General features: G+C 40.5%; 1 protein-coding gene across 1 annotated transcript in view; it reads left to right on the plus strand.

Annotated features, from left to right (window-relative positions):
- The first annotated feature begins 270 nt into the window (after nucleotides 1–270).
- The window catches only part of GABRG1 (gamma-aminobutyric acid type A receptor subunit gamma1), a 58132-nt gene continuing 39073 nt past the window's right edge, over nucleotides 271–19329 (plus strand). The window contains 1 exon segment of the mRNA XM_032186525.1: nucleotides 271–571. Within this exon segment, the coding sequence (XP_032042416.1) occupies nucleotides 480–571 (92 nt within the window). The 5' untranslated portion in view covers nucleotides 271–479.

A 19329-nucleotide genomic window follows, 5' to 3' on the forward strand; every position in this document is an offset into this window, starting at 1 on the left:
AGGGCCGAAGTGCTGCCCCTCAGGCTAAAAAAAAGACTAACATATATATTAAAAAGCCTAATATATATTATATATAGCTTTAAATAGATATTAAATATTTTTATACATCACACACATATATATTAAAGATGTTTTATTTCCCTCTTTGGAGAAAATAGCAAATCAATGCCACCCTTTCCTCCAAGCATGTTTCCCTTCTAGTAAGGGAGGCTCCACCTCTGCTAGAGATTGATTCGCCCGGCGGTTTTTAGGATAATTTATGGAGCAACCTGATGAGCCTATTGGGCGAGTTGCTCGGTTCCTTGTAGAGTGGGTTCCTACCTGTTTGGGTGTTTTATTTATTTTTCCCCCCTTTTCCTTCCCCTCCCTTTTGCCTGCCGTGTGCCGCGAAGGGGGGGGGGGACGGTGGGATTGGCAGGGTCGCCGTTCCCCAGCCTCTCCGGAGAAAAGTCGGGGAAAGGAGAAGCTCCCGCACGCCCATGGATGCGTGGGGGGGCTCCGCGCCCCTCTGGAGCCGCCGCCGCGGGGCCCGGCTGCTGCTGCTGCTGCTGACCGTGAGGCTGGGGAGCGGGTGAGTACGGCCGGGCACCGCCCACCGCCAGCCCGTCTCCTCCCGGGGAGGGTGCCGGCCGGGCTTGGGGAAGGGAATGAGGCGTGCTGAGAAACTTAAATAAATAAATAATAATAATAATAATAAAATTTTAAAGGTGCTTCCTTTAGATGCGGGGGAAGCCGGCACCGGGAAAGTAAAAGTTCTGCCGCATCCCACTTGTTTCGTGGGAGCGTCGCATCACCCGGCCGGCGCAACAAACAGCCATCCCCGACCCGGCTGCGCTCCCACGGGTGGGGAGAATCTGCCCCGCCGCGGATGGCAGGGTGCTGGCACCGCTCGTGGTGCTGCTAGTGCTGCTACTTTTTTTTTTTTTTTTTTTCTTTTCCCCCAGCCAGTGGGGTGCTCGCAGCCGGGAGTGCCTCCTGGCCTTGATCCTGCCCAGCCCCAGCTTGCGGGATCGGGCCCACGCGTGCGGGCTGCTGCTGCTCAAGTCCGCCAAGTTGGAGATGTGCCCTCCGAGGGAGAGTTGCGAAATTTGGGCTGGAGGGTTCTCAAGACACAACAGTTTGGTGCTGTTGTGTGTTAGTAGTGCCCGTAAAAAAATAACAAAAGGCAATCTGATCGTTCAACGGCTTTAATAATTCAGAAGTAATGTGCATCTTCCACAGGTTATACTGTCCTTAAAAACAAAGCAGTATCGAAATGGTATTCAGTTGTTGCTCAGTTTCTTCATAAAGGAGACCAAAATTGTCATTCCAAGAGGCTATATCAGATATGTAGTATAAAGACTGGCTGAAAAAGAAAAAAGAATCCATAAACCTTTTTTAAAAGTCTATTAGAATGTAGACCCCTTCCTCATGTTGAATGATCATTTATCAATCGTGTGAAGTGTGTTCATCTCAGCTCATCTCTCATCTTCCGAAGGCTGCTGTGTTATCCTATTTAGAAACCCTACTGATTATACTTTTCTTATTCTGTCTTTTAAAACCTTGGCATATTATGGAAATATTTTTCAAAAGCATTGATGGAAATTATACCAGTGCAGCTGTGCATCTTCAGAATGCTTCTTAATGAACATATTGTACCTCAGGTATGAAAGAAATTATCAAGTGGTTTGAGAGAAAAGAATATGCATGCTAAATATCAGTTCAAAGGCTTGGTTACAAAGGAGAAGGACTAGCTTAAAAAAAAAAAAAAGTTTTTGTTGTTGTTGTTGTTGTTGTTTTGTTTGTCAAAGTGTGGTTGTGATTATAAGACTAGGTGTTAGATTATTATGTTTACATCTCATTAATGGTCGCATTTATAAAGAAGTTGATGAGAAGTCTTCAGTGAGAGAAAGGAGTAACTTACATGCATCTTTTTATTTTGTGCTTCAGAACATCTCAGATAAAATGCGCCCGTTGGTTTAAATAGGCACTTATCTGAATCAACGTTTTCAGCCTTGCCTTTCATCCAGAGAATACATAGGAAAACAGTGTCCTCTGTTGAGAGACTTTTTTTTTTTCTTTTTTTTTAACGTAACCACAAATGGACATGTTTTTCAGATCCCGATTCTCTGATGTGTATTGCATTACAACTCAGGGTGTTTGCAGAGAGCTTGCAAGCTCTAGCACCTTTTAGCAGCCTGCCACAAAGTATGATGGAAATACTATTTCTCTTCTCTGGCTGCCTTTCTGTAGTTTCAGCCAGAGCTTTTCATTGAAGTCCAAATGAAAAAACATAGAAGCAATGCTTTTCTCAAGAATAGACTAGGCTACACCAATTCTAGCTGGTTTTCCAAAAACATCCTACAGGAGCCAAAACATCTTTCAAGCCACGGTTTTAAAGGCTGCAAATTGCATAACTTTTCGTATGCATTTCATAGAATGGTTTGGGTTGGAAGAGACCTTAAAGACCATCTAGTTCCAACCCTCAGTATATATGTTGTTTTGTGTCGAGTGTGGGTAAAAGTTACTGCAGATATGACATGTGGAACTAAAGCCTAAGAAAGGAAATCTGAAGTTGATTTCAACCATTTTTAGTGTATTGCCCCAACGCCATAGCACACCTTCACTGAAGGAATTTGCAACAGTTGAATTCTGATCTGTAAAACAGTTGTTTTACCCTAGTTCTGCACACACACCACAAACAGACCAGAATTGTCATTGCACTCGGTGTAAGTTCATGAGCTGGTATTTTGAAGAGGGATGTCTTCAATAGCTTGTCTACCTTCTACAGAAGTGATCCTTTCCAGGTATGGGCAAGAAAAAAGTAGTTACCCAGCAGTCACCACAGTCCTACAAGTTCAGCAGTTCAGCACACTCATTATACTTAGTAATCTCAAATAAACAGATATTTCTTGGGGAGACCATAAGGGCTGATAATAAAATTAATATTGTTTTCCTAGTTCTAAATATACAGGCACAGCTAAACTGTCACTTTTTTTTTTTTTTTTTTTTTTTTTTTTTTCTACTGAGTAGAGCAAGAGTTCAGTTGGAAGGGACCTCAAAGATCATTGAGTCCAACTTCCTGACCTCTTCAGGGCTAACCAAAGATCAAGCTTATTAACGAGGACATTGTCTGAATGATATCTGTCGGTCAGCATATATAACAGTATATGTAAGGTTTACTTATTTTGCCATACATTCTCTTTAGTTTTGGCGGTGGCTGTTCTAAAAAGCAGTTATAAATGCCCCATCACAATGGGACTGTCAGCAGGTGCAAATGTCAACTAATATTTTCTTTTCCATTTCATAGCATCTCGTAGGAAAATACTTATATAATACAGCCTACATTTTCTTCTTGGATAAATTCATGGATCAGAGTTAAGCCTGTCATAACAACATGGGTTTCTTAATGCTTGATAATAGTGATTTAGTGTTTCATTTTGAACATCTGCGATGTTTATTCATTATTATCCTTACTCATATATGCTTTTTTCATGACGTGACAGTGAAGAACTTGTTATTTAGTAGAACCAGTTGTTTAAAAAGTTCTTTATTTTATTAATAGTTCATAATCTTTTTTGGCAGAGTTAATATAAAATTTAACTAGAAATAGTTAAATATCAAGAATGACTATTATTTATGCATAATTTTCTGTTCCTTATTGGATTTAAAGGAAATCTTCAAAACTATGGCAATCTGAAAATGATCTCATAGTAAATTAAACAACATTTTCATTTGCTTTTAACTTTCTGCTTGTTAAATATTGTTGCTTGCTACCAATTAAAAATTTTTTTTTTTTTTTTTTTTTTTTTTTTTAAGCTGGGTAGAAAATGTTAAAGGTGAGCACTCATTGACTTTGGTCAACTTTTTAATGGATACATGTCTGACCACGTAAATTACAAGGGGATAAAAGGACTAGTTTTTTTCTTTGAAGTTACAGAGGAACAAAATTTGGGTTTAATGCAACACCTAGTTTCTATGGACAGTATGTAGGAGTACCTTGGCATATGTGCAGTTGGAAAGTAAGTTGCACTGGTTTGTGCTATCATATATAGCTGAAGAGGTCATGTATTTGAACTCACAGAAAAAAAGATAAGAGTCTGCAAGTTGCCAAGATGAACAAACAACCTTTTTTTTTTTTTTTTTTTTGATAGTAACATTTATGAGAGAAGAGTGTCTGGGCTTTTAAATTACTTGCTTAGTCCTCTTTTGCATGGCCATACTAAATGATTATGCACTTAAATAATATCATAACGTGTGGTAAAAGTGACAGAGAGAAATTATGATTACAAACAATAGTATGTAGCACACTGACAAGAGTCTTTGAAAGGGTGGTGGATGGCAGTGGTGCTAAGCTTTATTTCTGACCAATTTCACTTAATAGTAAAATTTGTAAGGAAGAATAGCTCAAATGCAATTGATTAATCTGCTGATGACATGGAAATCCTGATTTTGCAGTTTTTACACATGTGAGTGCTTCTATTAATAAATCTAAAAATAGTGTGTGTGAGTTCAGGGCCTACTGGCCTATGTAAAAAACCTGATTCTACTATTTAGACTTAAAAAGGTAAATCATGCACTGAAAAAGATGTTGTGATAGAGGTGGCTGGAAAGACTAGATATGTCTCTCCAGTGCTCCAAGAAGTTGAACAGAATGGAATTTGCTTCAAAGAGGGAAATCCTAATGATTGGCAAAGATGAAAATAAATACTCATAAAATTGCTTTCATTGATGTATGTTCAAGTCCTGGCAGGATCTGTTATGATAATCTGGTCCAACATAAGAATAAATGAAGATGCAGAACTTAACTTCTGCATCAGGTTTGTTGCTTCAGTATAACTGTTTTTTAAGCCCCTGCACACACACTCAACAAGAAGTAAATCCAGTGAAGTATTTTTACAATATTTCTAGTCTGAGGTTTTTCTAGTTTCCAGCCACTGGATTTTCTGCCTTCTTCTGCTAGATGAAAAGTCTCTGCTCTTCCTTTCTCTTCCTCTCTTTCTCTCTCCTCTCTTCCTTTTTTTTTTTTTTTTTTTTTTTTTTTTTTTTTTTTTTTTTTTCCTCTTTCATTTACCACATGCTACAACTGTCCCAGCCACTTTTGAATCTGATGTGCTTCAGTCCATCTCTTGGGAAAACCGTGACCCTGTTTGTACCTCTGATTCTTGTACCTCTGTGAGGGCAACCTCACAGTGTGGACCCATGGCTGCAGATGCTCTTAGGGAATGGAGCATGGTCTGCAGCACCTTGAAGAAATCTCAGAGCACCTCAAATTAATCCTGAGATTCTTAAGGGAATCACTATCTTGATTATAAAACATCCAAAGGAATCACTATCTTGATTATAAAACATCCAGTTTTCTGTTTCACCATTGTCTTTCATGACATGTTTGGATTACTTCCTTGCTTCGAAAAACTTCCTCACCTCTCAGAGATGAGAAACTGATGTGCAGTTACGTCCATAGCAGTATTTATGGGGTGAGTGATCTAGTCCAAAATGAAAGTTTTATACAAATGTGTGACAATCAGAGATATTCAGCACAGGGTGGAATTTTCCATTAAATTGGATTTACCCAAGCTACAGCTGGAATTATTTCCTTGGTATATATAGTTTAAGAGGCAACTTGATAGCAGCTTACATTTTTCTCTCAGATAAGTAAACTGAGCTACTTAAATTTCTTCAGCAAATATTGAATTATTCGTTTAGACATTTTTTAAACCCTTTCAATTTTTCTTTGAAGAGCAGACCTCAAAAATGGGTAGATTATACAAATATTAGCCTCACTAATGGTATATACACACAGAATATTACTTCCCTACTCCTGCTTAATACTGCTGAGATAATATATCCCCGGATTAGCTCCAGTACTGCCCTGGTGTACTTCGTGTTCTTTTTTGATTTTGCCTTGATCTCAAATCCTTTTCAGTGCTACTGCATTCCTCATTCCTGGCCGGGTGTGAATGTCTTTCCATGGTCCTAAATTATATGCAGTCATTCTTCTTGTTTTCAAGAAGATAGACAGAAATTGCAGGTAGAAAAGATCTGAGGTAACACAAGATACATCCCCACTGGATGAAATTATTCGAAGGCTTAAAAGTAGCTGATTGCCCATATAATATGGTTTTTATTCTTATTTAAGGCAGTGTACCATGAGGGATTAAGTCTTCTTATTAATAATGTAATATTATAGTCCAATTTATCTTTCAGAATAAAGTTCAGCGGGGTGGAATTTATATTAGGAAAAGTGTAATATTAAGTATTAATTTAGGTTGCTAACTCTGGCACTGTAAGTCATGACAAATTTTTTGTTTCTCTTCATTGTGCAATGTCACATTTACATTGTAGAATAGATTATGTAGATGTTTTTAAAAATAAACTATTCCCTAAGTTTTCCTTGAGGGAGAAATGTACTTGACCTCACCAACATATAGACATTGAATAGTACCAGATTGTGTCAGACCTGCTGCAGGTGAGCTATGGAGCCATATCTTAAGATCTAGATTTTTGATGAAGATCTGATGGCCAGCAGGTTTCATCCAGCAGGGGATATTTCTGACAGTCATAAAATTTATTCACCATCTGTCAAGAGGTGGTATGCTTCTCTTGTAAAATACATGTGTTATATTTAATACACAATAAATTACACTGGGGAAGAGAGAATTTTGCTTGCAGAGACAGACAGCAAATTTATCTTGCATGGTTTAGGTATTGTCACTAGCCCTTAAAGAGCATATTTGCCTCTTTGTATGATTATTCATTAATTTCATTGACCTTTGGATTGAGTCCCACAATTGCCTAATAACAATTACACAACAATTACACAAAAAATTCAGAAGAACCCATTGACTCTCTTTCTCTTGGGTATAAGTTGTCATTGCCTAGTTATAGAAGGTGTATAGCTTTTTCTATGTTATTGAGCCAGATTCACCTATACACTGCAGTTATGGTATGCAGTTCAATACAAGTCTCTAGTTCTGTTGCTACTACAGCCCTATATATATTCTTAAACTCCCAGGGAAGAAGACTGGTGCTTGCTCAGGTGTGTGTCATTACTTGGAAGTATTTTAAGAGCTAGTTTTTGTGAAGGGCTATAGTAGATTCCTAGTTACCTGAAGATTTTGCAGGAATATGCTATGAATTGCGTTAGAACACATGTTTGCATGAGTATGCATAAATATCAGTAGCTTATATAACTGAAACTACCTCATGAAGGAGAACTTGTTTTATATATTTCTTGTGATGCAGGAGACATTTTAAAGTTGAAATCTAACACTGTTGACTTTGTGATTTGATTAATGTTATAGTGGCTGTGGGGTGCATTTAATTAGGGTAACTGCTTTTTATTAAGGTTATGGATCTCAGTATTCATTTATGTTAGGTTTGTTTTAGGTCTAGTTCTACTCTGGAAAACGTTTCTTCAATCAAAGCACTTAACACACCAAAAATACATCAGTTCATTCTGAACCTGACGATAATTAACCTTTCATCAGTCAACTGCAGATAAAGATCTGCAGTCTCTTGAACTGGGATGCTGACATGTGGCACATGGATTTATGTCTGTTTGTCTCTGTGTGATGATTCTAGTCTGAAACTCCGAGGAGGTCTGATACTGTTGTGCTTATGTGCTCCAGATATCCAGAGGTGATGCCTTTTCATCATCATGTCCTTTCTTAGTAATTTGGGAACATTTTGTCCTTTACTTAGTGCCATTTGTCTCTTTTCAGTCATATCTACTTAGACTCTATAATTTGCTATGGTTATCCTTTATCTTCTGTTCTCTGAAGCTCAATTTCTTCCCTGCTATTTGGTCTGAAGGAGCACTGGAATATGGCGTTTTATGTTGTAATTGCTTGATTGCATGGTCTGACCAAAACCCACAAAAAAGGTGAGACTTACCAAATGAGAAGGCAAAACTTAACAATGTCCATTGCTAGGTTTCATTCAATCCATCTGAAATAAATCTCCTAAGAATTTTAGTAATTTACACTTCAGTTTTCAGTCAAGGCAGTATCAATTTTCTTAAAAACTACTTTATCTTCTTGATAAGTTTTATTTTCTTTTGCATATAATGGTGGGAAGACTCTCCTTAGAAGGACAATTGGTAGGAGAACATAAATGCATATTTCTCTAAAAAAAATATAATGGCAGAATGCACTTTATGCCTAAGAGGTTTTGTTGGCCAAAACAAACACACAACACATTCTGCAAGTTGTAATCAGAACATAGAATAATTGGTGTGAAGAGGACTAGTGATAAAGTGTCCTGGTTTCTCACTTGTCTGGGGCAGAAAAAGAGCTGCTCAGAGCATCAGGAACAATGATGTTAGTATAGCCATTGCTGAAGAAAAATTATGTATTTTTAACTTGTTGAAAGATTGCTTATGTTCATATGTTTGATGGCAGTGCTGCCATTCAGAGGGCCCCAGAGATGATGGTAGAATGGTTGAGACGGAATATTATGAAATTTGTGAGGATGAATAAAAAGTTCTGCAGCTGGGCCAGAAGCCCCCCCCCCCAGGCAACAGAACAGGCTGGGGACTGCTATCTGAGGAGCAGCTTTGCCAGAAAGGACCGGAACTTGTGGTGGACATCAGGGTGCCTTAGCAGCAAAGGGGGCAGCAACATTTTGGGCTGAACAGGCACGTACTCAGGAGGTTGAGGGAAGTGACTGTCTCACTCTTGCTCAGCACCTGCCAAACCACATATAGATACTGCATCCACTTTTGGGTCTAAACAGGAGAGCAACTCAGCAGCGGGCTGTCAAGCTGGTCAGGCAGGAAACCTTTCCCTGTGATTGAGAGGTGAGAGGCTGTGGGACTGGGGCTTGTTCAGCCTGCAGAAGAAGTGGCTTTGAGGGACCCAACAGGAACCCTAGCACTTACAGGAAGGTGATTAAGAAGACAATGATAGCCTCTTCACAGTAATGAGTGGTAAGAGAATAAAGAACAATGATGAAGAATTGCAACAGGACAAGACCCAATAAGGTGTAATGAAAAAAAACACCACACTATAAGGATAGATAAGCTGTGGAACATGTCCATTAAGGCTGTGGGATTTCTGTCCTTGGAGTTTTCAAAGACCCAAATGGGTTAAGCTTTAATCATCCTTTTCTGAATTCAGTATGAGCCCTCCTTTGAGTTGATTTGACTTCCCAAGGTCTTTTCTAAAGTGTGTGATTCTGTGGGAAATAGCAAGAATTAGCAAATTACATTTTTTTTTTTTTCACCCAGTATTGTTTGCTATCTCACTCATATGAGGTTCTTGCTCTCTGTTTTATAGTGTAAAAGAAAAGGGGTGCAGAGGTGCAGAAACAGCTACTTGTCCCAATCAGATTTACAAAACTGGGAAGAGTATTTTTGTGACCACATATGAAGGTAAACTACTATTTTTACTAAGGTGGTCAAAATGCTTTTATCAAACTTAATATGTTTGAGAAACCAGTAGCTCTGAACTGGCACAGAGAATTACCTGTATGTGGATAGATAGATGTGTGGAAAAATTTTCAATTAATTTTTGGACAGTAACTTGGTAGAAGCAGAGATGGCAGTTATACTGGTTTGAACATATCAATAATTGGATGAACTTTCAATGAGAGAAAATTAACTCAGTGTTATGTGTAAGGGACTGGTGGATAAAGAATAACTGCGATGCTTTGAGTCCAGATGATAATTTCCTGTGAGAACTTTGAAGTCATTTGAATTAATAAGAACAAATTTGACAAGTGTCATTTGAAATAATATAACATTACATGAAAGTTGACATAGGAGGAGAGCAATTTGTGTTGGTCTCAGAAAAAAAATCTTCTGTATCATATCTTTAATAATACCTGTTGTTCTGAACTTCAGAAAATCATGTTTCTATAAATGTTCTTTGGAGTCAGGTAGTGCTTTTGTTAAGTGTTCAGAGTTAAGTCTAGTTGTATTGTTCATATTAGTTTTTGTTATACTAGTATACCACCGAGATGTTGAAGATCATTTTACAAGAAATGTGATAATGCTTTTAAGTGAAGGTCTTACCGAGACTAAAATTAATTGTACTGAACTTATTGTGTGTGGGAGAAAAGTTTCATATCTTTCAGAGGTGCACTTCAAAGCTGTAATGACTCAGAAAAGCTTGATCACCTGATGCTTGTGATATGCATTAAGATGCCATGAGTCTGGTAGTCTAAACACTCAAATTTGTAGCAACACTTTCGATTATATGAATTGTTGAAATGCCAGCTTTTGTTTTGTTAGGTGATTTTCTTAACACAAAACTTTACCAGTTATCAAATAGGTAAGTAAACTTACTTCTTTATTAAGTTTAACCTAAAAATTGAGTGTTTTTTTCTCTATGATAAGATCTTTTTTTTTTTTTTTTTAATTATTATTATCATTATTATTTTCCCTGATAATTTTAATGCTGGTTTCAGGGAAAATTCATCCCTTCAGTCAAAACTTGTGAAGGAGAAGGGAAAGAGGAAACAAGGCAAGAAATTATGAATAGTCAGAAACATGATACTAGAGAAAGCGAAGAACATAAGTAAGCATGTATATACAGAAGAAGAATCAGCCTAATGGTATCTGGTAGGAAAACTGCAAAAATATTTAAAAAGCTATATTAAGTAAAACAGATACTTTTTTGGGATAGAAATGGATACAGTGGGATAGAAATGCATTTTGACACACAACGAGATGCCAGACTCTGGGAAGGCAAAAAAAAAAAAAAAAAAAAATAACAACAGGAGGAAAGGAATAAATTGATAAAAGCACCTTGAGATGAAATGGACGGGGAAAAAATAAAAGAGATGTTTTTGTCAAGAGAATGTCAAACCACTTTAAGAAGAATGAAGATGAAGGAATATGCCAGTGAGTCTATATCTCACAGGATTAGAAAGAGCTAGTAACGCTTCCCAGATACATGTTTTCAGTAGCCACATTTCTTTGTTTGCAGTTCCAGTATTTTCCCAGGAATTTTCTGCCATGAATAAAGCATACCGGTGAGAAGCTGATGATGAAGTGCAAAAGAGTTCTGCAGAAACTTCATATACCAAATGAGTATGAAGTCAGTCATCAAGTTTTGAAGTTTTGGAGAGATGTCTAAAAAAATACAGTACTCGTAGAAGCAGAAGAAAAAATTCAGGAAAGTCCTTGAGGAAAAAATGTTGTTGTGTCCTATTCTAGCAGTCATTCCCCAGGGACATAGTCACTGCACCAAGCCTGTCTGAATTTAAGGAGCAATTGGACTATGCACTTAGTCACATGGTCTAAACTTTTGGGCAGACCTGTGTGGTGCCAGGAGTTGGACTGATGATCCTTATGGGTCCCTTCCAACTCGGGATATTCTACATGTATAATTCTATGATTCTATGACTATGTGGTTCTGCTGCTATTGGTATTGCTGTGAAAAAGTGATATTCCTTGTATGTGCAGGACTCAGAGTCCTGAAGGATACTGCAAATCTGTTCAGGTTCTTGTTTTATCTTAGGTAGATCCAAAAAAATATGCTATTATATATTTTAAATTGCTCAGATAAGAGCAATTATTCTTTCCTACCATGTTGAAGTTGTACATGTATTTTGCACTATTTGTAATGAAGTCTCTTCTGTCTCGGGCAATGTTTAAACTTGTCATCCTTCTACAGTTCAGATTTTCTTCTATACCTGGCCCTATGCCTTGGTCATTCATGTGAAACATATAAGAACTTGCCTTTTACCTTCAGAATTAGAACCAGCACCTGTAAAAGTGCTTGGCTCTGAATACTGGGTTGTCAATCCCATGCTTTGTTTTTTGGCAATGCTTTAGGTCTTTTTTCATAGTTGACTAGGTCATCTGACATCTGAACTCTTACTGATGGGGCCATGAAATACACTTTTGTATTGTATCCAAGCTTATCATGTTTGGTGTTCTGGAGCAAAATCATGTCTGGTTAGATGTCTGAGAGTTGGAAGCCTGACCTGGAAACCTTTGTCTGGACTAATTTATTGTGAAACATTGTCTGGTTAATTGTAGGATATTGACAGACTTCTGAAGTCGTATTTTTACCATGAGTGTATTCTTTCATGTTTGTAGTTTGGGAAACATTACCATTTGTCTGAAAGTTGAAAATCATTTATTTATTTATTTTTGAAGTACTGTAAATAGAAGTTAAATTGAATTATACTTAGAGGAGATACAACTAATATGCTGGGAAGCACATACAGTGAATAACAGCTGTCTTCAAGCATTTTTTATGATTTGTTAGTTGCTTCTTGCATTAAATATATCAAAATATATAGGCTGCTAGGACCTTACATATAAGAAGCAGAAAAGTGCTATTACTGATTGTGGAATCGTTTAAGTTTTTAAACTTTCTGTTGTGGACTTTATTATTGTCAAGATGAAGATGTCTTGTGAAGACATGGTCTTCACATTTGTGCTCTATCTATCATTATGCAACCTTTTGAAAGCTGTGCAGGCAATGTGTGCTGGGAACTTCCTTTCTCAGGTTCCAGTCACTACATCCAGTGTCAGACATCTATTAGTTGGCTGTGGTTTGTGAACACTGATTTCCTCCCCTTATCCTTTCCTTTTCCTTTGTAAAGCCTCTGCATGCATCTTTAGCTGCTGAACCAGTTCATTGTCAGCCAGAAGAGCAGACTTGAGACTGGTCTTTTAGAAATGGAAATGTTATTTCATCTGCTCATTAAAAGGAGCTTTCTCTTTCATCCTCAGCTTTGACTTCTGTTCTTCTTTAATTTGTCTCAGAGAGGTCAGATGAGTGGAATGCTCTGTGCAAGGCAGTGTGTCCAGTTTACCAACAGGAGAGAGTTAGCAGTGCTTCTAGAGTAAAATGGGATTATGCTCATTTTACTCAGAGGAAAGTGAAGGCATGAAATGTCAGTGGAGATAATACAGATTTTCTGGCCATTCTCTATTGCTTCTCCAAAAGTCTATAGGTTCCCCATAGATCAACCCTACCTGGAGGACTGTGAACCCTTGTGTGTGTTGGGTGAGAAGAAGAGCCTGGGACGTGGGTAATGAAATTGATTCTCAGCTGTGTTTAAATACCCTGTCTATGCTATCCATGTACTTCTATGTGTAATACTTTCATATGCTGATGCAAATGGCAGTAGCAGCAGTCTCACTATATCCTTTTTTTTTTTTTTTCAGTTCCTTATATAACCTGACAGATGTTAATTGCAAGTTAAAGCTCATCTGATTGTTTTTTCTCATACTTAAAGTAGAACAAAGACCTGTGATATTAATGTCTGAAGATGTGCATGCTGCCTGATGTTGAAAAGACTTATTCATTCATTATTTGCTTGTGCTGGGGGATTTATTAGTCATGGTAATGTCTCCAATTAGTTGAAGGACAGAGAGCATAATTAGGGCACTTTGTGCCTAATTACTGTTCACTGTATACATGCAGTTACTGTTAAGTTTATGAGGCTAGCTGAAATGTTATAACAACAAGCATGTTAAGAAGTTAAGACTTTCATACTTAGAGAATTATAAAAATTAGGGTCAACCTAGAAATATTTGAATGTAAAGATGTAATATATTTGCTCTGAATCTTTGTCTCTCCAGACAGTCTGAAAAAGACCTACTGAGTGAAATTTGTTGAAAAAAATATAGTTTATAGTAAATGGAGAGAGGATCAAGTGTGATGATCTGTGTACAGTGAAATAATCTTTAGGTAAACTGGGAAAGGAAAAGAACTCTTCTTTAATTAAGTTTGCCTTTCTCCCCTGGGTTATGAGAGAGAGAGGAAAGTACTATTGTTAAAGTTAGGGTGGAGTTAATTAGCATTAGTCTTCATGGGTTTGTAAGATTTATTTCAACTGCAAAGAAGTAAAATAGTGTTAAGCTGAAGTTAACTGTTGTTATATTTCAATGGCATACCTGAATTTAACACTTTATCTTTTTAGTTTGGAATTAAATTTATAACCTTCTATCTTGCTCTTTATCCCATTCCAAAAGCTGGGGAAAAAAATGGCCTTTGAAAAGTGAATTAAGAGGCACAGAGACTTACTGAGGCAATCGGCTCTGGGTCAGACGCGTTCTGCAGCAGAGTGGGGGATTGGGCAGGCAGGACTAATTTTTCCGGCACCAAGCCCACTCGAAGCAGCCGCCAAGACCCGGCAGCCCTCGTGAGGGAGGTGAATGAGGCCAGAACGAGGCATAGGCGGAGCCAGCAGCAAAGGCGGAGCCAACAGCGCCCTCCCGCCCCCCAGCCGTTCATAAGGTGCCCCTAGGAAGCGCGAGCAACCAGGAGTGTGGTGACCAGGATGGGCAAATAGGGTGTGGCATGTCAGAAGGGAGTGGTGCGGCAGCTAACAGGATGGGCAAACAGGGTGTGGCGTGGCGCAGCAGAAGGGTGAGGCACAGCAGTTGGCGCAGGCAGGGCGAGCAGGAAGAGGTAGAAAGTCTACCCAGGAGGATGCCTAGGGCGAAGAAGTCAACTCCATGCCTCAGGACCGCCTCCACCAGGACAGAAAGAAGGGTGCTTGTTGTGGGTGACTCCCTTCTCAGAGGAATAGAGGGACCTATTTGTCAGCCTGATCCTACCCGTAGGGAAGTCTGCTGCCTCCCTGGGGCCAGGATCAGGACACTGCCAGAAAGCTTCCCAACCTGGATCGCCTCTCTGACTATTATCCTTTTTTAATAGTCCAGGCTGGCAGTGATGACATTGAAGAGAGAAATCTGAAGACCATCAAACGGGACTTTAGGGGACTGGGATGGTTAGTAGATGGAGCGGGAGTACAGGTGGTATTTTTGTCCATCCCTGCGGTGGCAGGGAGGGGTACAGGGAGGACACGGAAAGCCCACCTGATAAACACGTGGCTCAGAGGCTGGTGCCAACATACAAATTTTGGGTTTTTTGATCATGAGGCACTTTACTCGGCACCCAGCCTGATGGCTGCAGATGGGTCCCTATCTCTAAGGGGAAAACAGATCCTAGGCCAGGAGCTGGCAGGGCTTATTGAGAGGGCTTTAACCTAGGTGAGAAGGGGGACAGGGCTGAAACAAGGCTTGTTAGAGCTGTGCCAGGGGGAACAATGGCAAGGCTGGGAGAGAAGGCAATGGTCCAACTGAAGTGCATCTACACTAATGCATGCAGCATGGGTAACAAACAGGAGGAGCAGGAAGCCATCGTGCGGCAGGCAGGCTACGACTTGGTTGCCATCACGGAAACGTGGTGGGACCACTCTCATGACTGGAGTGCTGCAATGACTGGTTATAGGCTCTTCAGAAGGGACAGGCAGCATGGAAGGGGTGGTGGTGTGGCTCTCTGTATCAGAGAGAGTTTTGATGTTGTGGAACTTGAGGCTGGGAATGATAAGGTTGAGTCCCTATGGGTTAGGATCAGCGGGAAGGCCAACAAGGGAAGCATCCTGGTGGGGGTCTGTTATAGACCGCTGAACCAGGATGAGGAAACTGATGAAGAATTCTACATGCAGCTGACAAAAGTTGTGAAATTGTCAGCGCTTGTTCTTGTGGGGGACTTCAACTTCCCAGATATATCCTGGAAGCACAACACAGCCCAGAGAAAGCAGTCTAGGAGGTTTCTGGAGAGCGTGGAAGATAGCTTCCTGACACAGCTGGTTAGTGAGCCTACCAGGGGAGGTGCCACGCTAGACCTTCTCTTCACAAACAGAGAAGGACTGGTGGGAGATGTGGTGGTTGGAAACTGTCTTGGGCAGAATGACCATGAAATGGTAGAGTTCTCCATTCTTGGAGAAACCAGGAAGGGGACCAGTAAAACCACTGTATTGGACTTCTGGAGGGCTGACTTTGAACTGTTCAGGACACTGGTTAGTAGATTCCCTTGGTAGGTAGTTCTGAAGGGCAGAGGAGTCCAGGAAGGCTGGGTGCTCTTGAAGAAAGAAATCTTAATGGTGCGGGAGCAGTCTGTCCCCACGTGCCCAAAGACGAGCCAGTGGGGAAGAAGACCGGCCTGGCTGAACAGAGAATTGTGGCTTGAGCTTAAGAGGAAAAAGAAGGTTTACAATCTTTGGAAAAGAGGGCAGGCCATTCAGGAGGACTATAAGGATGTTGTGAGGCAGTGCAGGGATAAAATTAGAAAGGCTCGTCTGGAGTTCAATCTGGCGACTGCCGTCAAAGACAACAAAAAATATTTTTACAAATACATTAATGCAAAACGGAGGGCTAAGGAGAATCTCCAGCCTTTACTGGATGCAGAGGGAAACCTAGTTACAAAAGATGAGGAAAAGGCGGAGGTGCTTAATGCCTTCTTTGCCTCAGTCTTTAGCGGCAAAACCGGTTGTTCTCTGGATACCCAGTACCCTGAGCTGGTGGAAGGGGATGGGGAGCAGAATGTGGCCCTCACTATCCATGAGGAAATGGTTGGTGACCTACTACGGCACTTGGATGTATGCAAGTCGATGGGGCCAGATGGGATCCACCATATGGGTGGACCAGATGGGATACTAAGAGGACTGGTGGAGGAGCTGGCCAAGCCACTTTCCATCATTTATCAGCAGTCCTGGCTATTGGGGGAGGTCCCAGTTGACTGGCGGCTAGCAAACGTGACGCCCATCTACAAGAAGGGCCGGAGGGCAGACCCAGGAAACTATAGGCCTGTCAGTTTGACCTCAGTGCCAGGGAAACTCATAGAGCAGATTATCTTGAGTGTCATCATGTGGCACTTACAGGGCAACCAGGTGATCAGGCCCAGTTAACATGGGTTTATGAAAGGCAGGTCCTGCTTGACGAACCTGATCTCCTTCTATGATAAAGTGACGCACTTGGTGGATGAGGGAAAGGCTGTGGATGTGGTCTACCTTGACTTCAGCAAGGCTTTTGACACCGTTTCCCACAGCATTCACCTCAAGAAACTGTCTGCTTGTGGCTTGGACTGGTGCACGCTTCGTTGGGTTAGAAACTGGCTGGATAGCCAGGCCCAAAGAGTCATGGTGAATGGAGTCAAATCCAGTTGGAGGCGAGTCACCAGTGGTGTTCCCCAGGGCTCAGTACTGGGGCCTGTCCTCTTTAATATCTTTATCGATGATCTGGATGAGGGGATTGAGTGCACCCTCAGTAAGTTTGCAGATGACATCAAGTTGGGTGCATGTATAGATCTGCTTGAGGGTAGGAAGGCTCTGCAGGAGGATCTGGATAGGCTGGACAGATGGGCTGAGGTCAATTGTATGAAGCTCAACAAGGCCAAGTGTCGGGTCCTGCACCTGGGGTGCAATAACCCCAAGCAGAGCTACAGGCTGGGAGATGAGTGGTTGGAAAGCTGCCAGGCGGAGAAGGACCTGGGAGTATCAGTGGATAGTCGGCTGAAGATGAGCCAGCAGTGTGCTCAGGTGGCCAAGAAGGCCAACAGCATCCTGGCTTGAAGCAATGTGGCCAGCACGACTAGGGAAGTGGTTGTCCCCCTGTCCCTGGCTCTGGTGAGGCTGCACCTCAAGTACTGTGTTCAGTTTTGGGCCCCTCGCTACAAGAAGGACATTGAGGTGCTTGAGCGAGACCAGAGAAGGGTGACGAAGCTGGTGAGGGACCTGGAGAACAAGTCCTATGAGGAGCGGCTGAGGGAGCTGGGCTTGTTCAGCCTGGAGAAGAGGAGGCTCAGGGGCGACCTTATCGCTCTCCACAGATACCTTAAAGGAGGCTGTAGAGAGGTGGGGGTTGGTCTATTCTCCCACATGCCTGGTGACAGGATGAGGGGGAATGGGCTAAAGTTGCACCAGGGGTGTTTTAGGTTGGATATTAGGAAGAACTGCTTCACTGTGAGGGTTGTTAGGCATTGGAGTGGGCTATCCAGGATAGTGGTGGAGTCACCATCCCTGGAGGTTTTTAAAAGATGTTTAGATGTAGAGCTTAGCGATATGGTTTAGTGGAGGACTTGTTAGTGTTAGGTCAGAGGTTAGACTTGATGATCTTGAGGTCTCTTCCAACCTAGACAATTCTGTGATTCTGTAATTAGGCCAAAGATGAACAGTTTTGGACCAACTTGTTCTCCTATGTGAATATTTCTTTAAATAATGTAGTGTACCAGCCTCATTTAGATCCTGGTAACATCTCAACAAATCCTGCTGACTGTAATTCTGAAGGGTTTTCTACCTTTGAAACAGAGTGGGTCAAACCAGTGTAGCATGACAAGAATTAGTAATTCTGATTCCTAGAAATTAGTGTATATCCATTGTTTGCCCTTCACGTGTCTATTTGCTCTGTGTGGGGAATTATCTGCTTTATGCAACTTTCCCCAAATCTCTGAATGTATTACTCCAGCTGGCAGGTGTTGTGTGCTCTGTTTCACTGGAACGCATACAGAAGATATTCTATATATTCTGCTCACTTCCTTTTTCCAGCCAACACCATTCCTGTCTTATCTCTCTTGTGTGACTTGCAAATCAATTGCTATGGCTTTCGAATCAAAAGTGCAGAAATGTCTGCCATTACCATTGCAGAGAGATTATAGTCTTCATTGCTTGCTCAAAGTGGTCTTGGGCACATTCTAAACAAAAATTAAAAGGATGGTGTTCTGGTAGCAAGATGTCGCAGTCAGTCATCTCTGTAAAGGCTAGTTAGATAGGACTGGAGAGAGTGAGAATGTCTCCTCTCAAATTAGGAATAGCAATAGTGCCTTTTCTTCCACATTTGGATATATTTATTTCTAATCTGCACTGGTTCCTTTGCTTGTTTAGCTAATGGATGAACAAGTCACAAGGTCTTGAGCTAGCATACTAGTATGGAAGAAAAGAAACAGTTCCTGATAAAAGAACTACCTTAAAAGGATTTATTTAGTAGTGTCTGGAAAAGCTGTTGGATGTTGGGATGGAATTTTTCCATCTCACCCTGCTATTGTATTATTAATAGCTTTCAGAAACTTATCAGTGTCCGCATCTTCATAGTACTTTATATTTCAAAGTTTTAAAAGTAGATGTCCAAAGATTTTCCATTAAGCAAAACAGGAAGTACAAATCTGATATGTACTTATATATTTCTTTTATTTTTATTAGTTTCAAATATATTTAAAGATATTACATTATAGAAAAAAGAGAAGTGGAGAGTGGATTGCTTGGAGAGGTAGTACTGTTTTTTCTCCTTGGATGTCTCCAATACCTGACTGAATCAAGCCCTGATCAACCTGGTTTGACCTTTAGGCTGGACTAGAGACTTCATGTGGTCCCTTCCCATATGAGTTGTCTTGTAAATCCATGAATAAAACGAACGCTTCAAAATGGCAGTGTATTTGAGTGGCTGTGCATGGACGTATCATGGTTGTAACTCTTTTTGCATTTAGGTCAGCATGGGCATTTGGCATGATGTCTTGTACCATTCATTTTGGCTAAATCTAGTCTACTTTTAATAATGATGATGCATAAAAGAACATTAAAGGGAGACAAAACTGTGTCCTCATC

This window comes from Aythya fuligula, chromosome 4 (assembly GCF_009819795.1).
Source record: "Aythya fuligula isolate bAytFul2 chromosome 4, bAytFul2.pri, whole genome shotgun sequence".
In the NCBI taxonomy this organism is placed as follows: domain Eukaryota; kingdom Metazoa; phylum Chordata; class Aves; order Anseriformes; family Anatidae; genus Aythya; species Aythya fuligula.